Source organism: Hipposideros armiger, unplaced genomic scaffold, assembly GCF_001890085.2.
Source record: "Hipposideros armiger isolate ML-2016 unplaced genomic scaffold, ASM189008v1 scaffold_202, whole genome shotgun sequence".
Classification (NCBI taxonomy): domain Eukaryota; kingdom Metazoa; phylum Chordata; class Mammalia; order Chiroptera; family Hipposideridae; genus Hipposideros; species Hipposideros armiger.
This window is the reverse complement of record NW_017731552.1, coordinates 926,289-933,708: the sequence shown is the minus strand read 5'-3', so window position 1 is coordinate 933,708 and position 7,420 is coordinate 926,289. Positions and strand designations below refer to the sequence as shown.

The following is a 7,420-nucleotide window of genomic DNA, read 5'->3' as shown; positions in this document are numbered from 1 at the left end:
TGAGGGGTGGGGTGTGTGTGTGGGGAGGCGGGTGGGAGCCAGCCTCTTACCTCCATCAGCTCCTGGACTCCAGGCCTAATGGATGAGCCTTACTGGGCACCCTTGGCCAGGATTCTATGTTTCTGGCCCTTAGTTTTCTCATCTGTAAGTGAGGATCATGCTATTCTCATCGGGGCTTTTCTTGGCTGGCACCTCCCCAGGTTCCCACCCTTTGAGGGAAGGGTCTCTGGTGATCATCTGAGGAAATAGAGGCCCCAGCTAGGAGAAAACTGGGACATGGACACTCAGGCCCTTTGCATGTGGCCCTGCTCACCCAGCAGTGGACACTAGCTCCTTCCCAGCCAGGTGGCTTCTAGCAAAGTGGGAGACTGGGCATCTTAACACTTGAAGTGGGGCTGTGCCAGTCCCCTGGCCCGGCGGGCTCAGTGCCCGTGGGAAGGTGGGGGTGGAGCAGCCATGGGTAAAGGTGAGTCACCTGGACTATTTCAGGTCCCGACCCAGAGGCCCCTGGAAACACCTTGAGGTCCAAGGGGACTCGAGGGCACCTGGGGGACAACAGCAAGCAGGGCCAGGGTGGCCATCTTGGGGCTTTGGTGGCCTGAAAGGGGGAAGGTGAGGAGGGGCTGTGGCTGTTCTGATCCGGAGCACCATCTGCCCACTCACTCCCTGGGGCCCGGGGCCAGACAGCAGATGGTGGAAGCCGCCACAGGGGTTCCTTCGAAGCTTCCCATGGCTAAGCCTCAGATGGGGTTGTCCCCCACCCATCCTCCTGCACCTAGCAGCCACATCTGAGTGCCCCCCACCCCCGCCACCATGGGCTGGCAGAAGGTGGGGGGGAGCTATGCAGCTGGTGTAGTCCGAGGGAAAGAGGGCGGGCCATGGAGAGAGGCGTCCTAGGAAGTGTAGTGCCTGCCTGAGTGCCACACAAAGGCTTCAGTGTCAGTGTTGAGGCCTGAACCCCGATCCCAGTGCGGCCCTGGGTTGGGACCGTCCCATCCTGGCCTTGAGTCCAGGCAGAGCAACCCCGGGCACTCTTGCCAGGCCAGATGCCAGTGTCCCACTCACAGCAGAGCAGGAGGAATCCCAGTTAGAACTGGGCTGGGCCACTTGGCTGTGGGGGCTGGGTGTCCCAGGGTCCTTAGGAGGCTGAGGAAGGCCCAGCTCGTCCCTCTTCCTGCTGTCCAGGGGCTCGGGCCCAAGAGCCGGCTGGCCAGGCTTGGAGGAATGTGGATTATGTTGGGTGGCTTGGGGCAGCGGGGGGCTCCCCGGAGAGGGTGAAGGGGTGGGGACAGGAGCCAGAGGGTTGCACAAGCGCCCAAGTGAGTGGGTGGATGAGTCACAGCCCAGGGGAGGGCGGAAAAAAGGAGGGGTGGGACAGAGTCCTCTCAATGACTTGGCTCTCCCAAAGACCTCTGCCCATTTGACAGATGGGAAGATTGAGGCCTAGAAAGTCGCAGGGCCTTGTCCCAGCTGCACAGTGCAGACAGGAGGCAGACAAGAGGCCCTGGTCCCTCACTCCTTTTTGGAGGGATTGGCCAGAAGCAGGGAAAAGTGTCAGGTGGTGGCCTGGTTTCCCCCATTATTCATTGCTAGGGCCGAGCTGAATCCTGTGGACTCCATGGGGCAGGAAGAGGTTTGTCCTACAGACTCACAACTTCATCTCACCAGCATACGCCCATGGCCCCCATGACCCTGGCTGGGTCCCTGGTCTCGGCCTTGCCCTTTCCTGCTGACTCAAAGTCCCCCAAAAGAACTGGGCCTCCCAAGAGGCAGGAGTGAGGATCGGGGAGGTCAAGGGGTCCAGCAGGGATGGATGGCCAGGCCAGTTGAATATTGGTTGTCGGGTCAGATGCCCCAGGTTTGAGTTGGGGCACAGCTGTGGGGCCTTGGACACATGGCCTCCTCTCCCTGAGCCCTGTCTTCTGGCCTCTGCAGTAGAGACTGTGCTGCCTATGGGACTGCCAGGGGCTTGGGCATCGTGGCCTCCTAGAGAGGGAGTGGGCAGAAGCTTGTGCTCACATTCAAGAGGAAACAACTTGTATGGGAGCATTTATTGAGCACCTACTGTGTGCTCCCACACCGCCTCAAATTGCCCCTTGATGGGAACTCTTGTGAGCCCTTTAGTGGAGGGGCAGGTGCCAGTTTTTGTCTCTCAAGTGCCCAGTGTGGGTTTTGCCAGCATAATCTCATATTCTGCAATCTAATGTAGAACCAGACATGGACCACCCTGGTGCACAGCTGGGGGAAATGAGTCTGGGAGGGCAGAGTGTGGCACTACTTTTTGAAGGTCTCAAGCCCTGGTCGGTGGGCCTGCTCCCCCGCATCCTCACAACCACCCCTTCCTTCCTGGCACTGCAGGTATCGGCGTGGAAGATGGCCGGCGGCGTGGACGGCCCTATCGGGATCCCGTTCCCTGACCACAGCAGTGACATCCTGAGCGGGCTCAATGAGCAGCGGACGCAAGGCCTGCTGTGTGATGTGGTGATCCTGGTGGAGGGCCGCGAGTTCCCCACGCACCGCTCGGTGCTGGCGGCCTGCAGCCAGTACTTCAAGAAACTGTTCACGTCGGGCGCTGTGGTGGACCAGCAGAACGTGTACGAGATCGACTTTGTCAGTGCCGAGGCGCTCACGGCACTAATGGACTTCGCTTACACAGCCACGCTCACCGTCAGCACGGCCAATGTGGGCGATATCCTTAGTGCCGCCCGCCTGCTTGAGATCCCTGCTGTGAGCCACGTCTGCGCCGACCTCCTTGACCGGCAGATCCTGGCGGCCGACGCAGGCACCGACGCCGGGCAGCTGGACCTCGTAGATCAAATTGATCAGCGAAACCTCCTCCGCGCCAAGGAGTACCTCGAATTCTTCCAGAGCAACCCCATGAATAGCCTGCCTCCCGCGGCTGCCGCCGCAGCCGCCGCCAATTTCCCGTGGTCTGCCTTTGGCACATCTGACGATGACCTGGATGCCACCAAGGAGGCGGTGGCTGCTGCTGTGGCTGCCGTGGCTGCAGGCGACTGCAATGGCTTGGACTTCTATGGGCCGGGTCCCCCGGCTGAGCGGCCCTCAGCTGGGGATGGGGACGAGGGTGACAGCAACCCGGGTCTGTGGCCAGAGCGAGATGAGGACGCCCCTGCTGGAGGCCTCTTTCCACCCCCTGTGGCCTCGTCAGCTGCCACCACACAGAATGGCCACTATGGCCGGGGTGGGGAGGAGGAGGTGGCCTCACTGTCAGAGGTGGCCCCAGAGCCAGGCGACTCTCCAGGCTTCTTGTCGGGCACGGCTGAGGGTGAGGACGGGGACGGGACCGATGCAGATGGGCTGGCAGCCAGCACGCTGCTACAACAGATGATGTCGTCAGTGGGCCGGGCAGGGGCAGCGGCAGCGGGGGACAGCGACGAGGAGTCACGGGCGGACGACAAGGGCGTCGTGGACTACTACCTGAAGTACTTCAGCAGCACCCATGACGGCGACTTCTACCCGGCCTGGTCACAGAAGGTGGAGAAGAAGATCCGCGCCAAGGCCTTCCAGAAGTGTCCCATCTGCGAGAAGGTCATTCAGGGCGCTGGCAAGCTACCACGGCACATCCGGACCCATACTGGCGAGAAGCCCTACGAATGCAACATCTGCAAGGTCCGATTCACCAGGTAAGCCAGCACCGCCGTGGCGGGGGGCTTCCTGGCTCCTATGCGCAAACTGCAGCCACACCGGATCCCTCCCCTGTACACACACACACCACCTCCATGGGCAGTGGCAGTGCTGCCCTGTCTGGAATGGTGCCTTTTCCATTTTGGGGTACTCCCGTGTACCCCTTGAGAGCAGACTTCGGGTGGGGAGAGTGCAGGCACTAAACCAGATGACCACATAAATATAAAGTGTGCTTGGGGAGGCTGGCAGGAAGAGTGCTCTGAGTTGCTCTTCTTTTTTCCAGGGGTGGTGGTTCTCCTCTGGACTGGAGGAGAATTTTTGCCTTGGGAGTAGCCAACAGCCCTGTAGAGAGCAGGGAGCTCCGGTTGTTGAGTCACTTTGAGTCTCCCATGAGCCTGGGGTACTTGATTTATTCAGCCAGCTTTAATGGAACACCTGCTGAGCACTAGGCCCTGTTCTAGGTAGGCACGAGGGATGCAGAAGTGGAGTGACAGGCCAAAATCCTCATGGGGGCGATGGAGCATGTGCGAGATGAAATTGCAGAATTGATAACACTAGTTAGTGAAACATGCTAGGGCAGAGAACAAGGTGCGAGGTAGGGGATGGCGGTTGGTGCCGCATTAAACAGAGCTGAGACCTGAAGGAGGTAAGGAAGGGTGTAATGGGGAAAGGGAACGGCAGGGGGAATAGCCAGTGCGAAGGCCCTGAGGCCAGTTCAGCTTGGAGGACCACTACGGCCCTTGGAGGGATATTGGCACAGGAGCCTCTAGGCCTAGTCCCTGGACAGGAGTTTGAGACTGGGCTGGGGAAAATTTGTGATTCAGTCTTAAGAGTCCAGAGGTGGCTGACTGGGCTTTGTGGGGCAGCCTGGTGGAGGCAGGGGGCTAGCGTGCAGGGCCCTGGCCAGGCTGGGTGACTCAGCGCTGCCCCTACCCCCACCCGCCCTGGGGTTCCCCCAGCCACACCCACCAGGCTGAAGAAAGAAGCCATTGTCCCAGATTCCCAGCCCTGCCCCATGGGGATAGGACCTGGGGGCTAACCCATAGTCCCCTCCCCAGCAGGCTAGGTGAAGAGGGTGTGGCCTGGACTCCAGGGCCCAGGAGTGCCAGGCAGAGGGCAAAGGACATTATGGGAGAGGCGGGCAGTCTAGTTGGTGGCCTGCCCCCAACCTTTGGTGTGATTGTGGTCCTGCTAGTCTTGGGGGCTCCCTCGTCCTCCAGATGGAGGTGTGGAGATGGCTGTGGGCCCTGCCCTCAAGTGTCTCTGGGTCCGGGGAGGGAGCAACTTAATGAGGCCCCAACAAGCCAGGGTCTAGAGAGGTGGCCAGGATGACCTGTGACCCCAACCACAGGCCTGAGGCTAAGTTTCATTCTGACCTGAAGTTCTCTTGGCCATCCTAGCCCAGGGCTGATTCTATTTGCCAGTTAGGAAAACTGAGGCACAGAGAGGGGCGCCAGGCCAGGACCTCTTCCCCACATGTGCCCACCTGGCTCCTCTCTGTCCCTGACCCAGGGCCCCAGCCCCTACCCCCACCCTCCAGGCCCAGGAGCCCAGGGGCCCCTGTGAGTCACACTAGAGAGTTGAGTAAGCAGGGCTTGTGGCGGCTGGGGCTATAATTACCCAGGCCTGGGCTTGGGGTGATGAAACTGGAGCTGCCTCCACCCCCACCCCACCTCAGCATAGCCCCCGACCCGCTGTGCAACTCCGTGCAAGTCACTTCCCCGCTCTGAGCCTCTGAGCCTCAGCTGGGGAAATCTCTATATGTGCTAGAACAATCTTGAGTCCCTGGCCCTTGGCCCTGTGCAGGGACCTGGGCAGGGCAACTAGGAGACTTGGCAGAACCCCAGGCAGGAGGCCTGTTACCTTCCTCCTCCTATAGATAAGAAGGGGATTCAGAGAGGTTCAGCTGTTTGTCCAAGGCCATACCGTAAGCGGGGTCCAAGGCCCTTTTCAGACTTTTGGGGGCCCTTGGTGTACCCCCTTTTCCTGTTTTGTCTGGGACTGTTCCCAGCCACAGCCTGCCTTTCTGAAAGGGTCTAGGTTTCAACCTCAAGGCCAGCAGGGGTCTGGGGGCTGTCCCAGGAGGGGGCCTGGCCCAGCGCCTGCTGACCTCGCCCCCTCCACAGGCAGGACAAGCTCAAGGTGCACATGAGGAAGCACACAGGTGAGAAGCCGTACCTGTGCCAGCAGTGCGGGGCGGCCTTCGCCCACAACTACGACCTGAAAAACCACATGCGTGTGCACACTGGCCTGCGGCCTTACCAGTGCGACAGCTGCTGCAAGACCTTCGTCCGCTCTGACCACCTGCACAGACACCTCAAGAAGGACGGCTGCAATGGCGTCCCCTCGCGCCGTGGCCGCAAGCCTCGTGTCCGGGGCGGGGGGCTTGGGGGGCCTGACCCCGGCCACGGGGCCACTGCGCCGCCCTGCACCCCTGCCCCGCCCGGCTCCCCCGAGGCCCGGCGCAATGGCCAGGAGAAGCACTTTAAGGACGAGGACGAGGAGGAGGAGGAGGAGGCCAGCCCCGATGGCCTGGGCAGGTTGAATGTAGTGGGTGCTGGCGGAGGGGGTGGCGATGGGGCCACTGGGGCCCCCGCTGACGGCAGCTTTGCAGCCGGACTCGCCTGAAAACCAAAAAGAAAACAGAAACCCGAGAAAAAGAGAGAGAGAAAAAATCACCTACTACCCCCAAAAAAACACAAAAAAAAGAAAATCTATCTATATACAGATACCTATATCGATATATATATACATATATATATATATCTGTATATATATATATACAGATATATATATATATATATATATATATATATATATATATATATATATATATATGAAGTGTCACAGAATCTAGGATAGTGCTTTTCTCAGATTTTTCTCTTTCATGATGTTCTCTCCCTCCGCAGGGACCCTCGCACCCCGCCCAGCTCCCCTTCCCCGCATCCCGTCGATGGGTTTCGGGGCCTTGTTTGGGGTTTTTGTGGGACACAAGGATTCTGAGCTCCCCTGCTCCCCCCCCCCCTGCCCCCGGTATTCCCGGCATTCCCGGCATGGGGTCTGGGGTCCCATCTGAGGCCTGGTCAGGACCCCAGACCCCAGGCGGGGGTGAGGGCGGCTGAGGGGGGCCCAGGACTGGTGTGGGCTTTAGTTTTCCTCCCCTTGCTGGTTTCTATGAGTCTTTTAGATAAGACCTTAAATGATTTCTGTCTGCTGTGAGTGGACATTAAAATGGTCCCTATCCCCACCCCCACCTTCCTTCCTCAGGGCACTTATTAAGTGGGGGTCTCCCCCCTTGATCTCCCCACTTCCCGTCCCTGCCTGTGGTTCCCTGTTTCTCCTGGCCATTGCTACACAATCTCTTTATTTCTAGGTGTGGAGAAAGGGGAGAAGACAGGCGAAGACGGGGAGCCAGGATGACTCCCAGGGGTTCCCTCTCCCTTCCTTCACGGCACTTACAACCTGGTGGGGCACCCAAGGGCCACTGCTCAAAGCACCCCCGCCACTCTAGTCTGTGTCCCTTGACTCAGGCCAGCCACCCAGACCCCTATGAGACATTTGGAGATTCAAAACTTGTCTTCACCCTCTCTTCACCTCTTCCCTTAGCCCTGTCCCAATTTTTTAAAGCACTTTTTAAATTGTTTTTCCCTCCTTAAAAACAAAATATATATATATTTTATATATATATATGTATATGTATGTATATGTATATATGTGTGTGTGTACATATATATACATACATATATACACATATATACACACATATATATATATA

At 58.6% G+C, this 7,420-nt stretch overlaps 1 protein-coding gene across 3 annotated transcripts in view; it reads left to right on the top strand.

Moving 5' to 3' along the window:
- The window catches only part of ZBTB7A (zinc finger and BTB domain containing 7A), a 13,844-nt gene extending 7,531 nt beyond the window's left edge, over positions 1 to 6,313 (top strand). For all 3 annotated transcript variants that reach the window (XM_019653505.1, XM_019653506.1, XM_019653507.1), the window contains exons 2-3: positions 2,359 to 3,644; positions 5,772 to 6,313. In XM_019653505.1, the coding sequence (XP_019509050.1) occupies positions 2,374 to 3,644; positions 5,772 to 6,273 (1,773 nt within the window). In that variant the 5' untranslated portion in view covers positions 2,359 to 2,373 and the 3' untranslated portion in view covers positions 6,274 to 6,313. The remainder of the gene's footprint in view (positions 1 to 2,358; positions 3,645 to 5,771) is intronic.
- Positions 6,314 to 7,420: the final 1,107 nt, after the last annotated feature.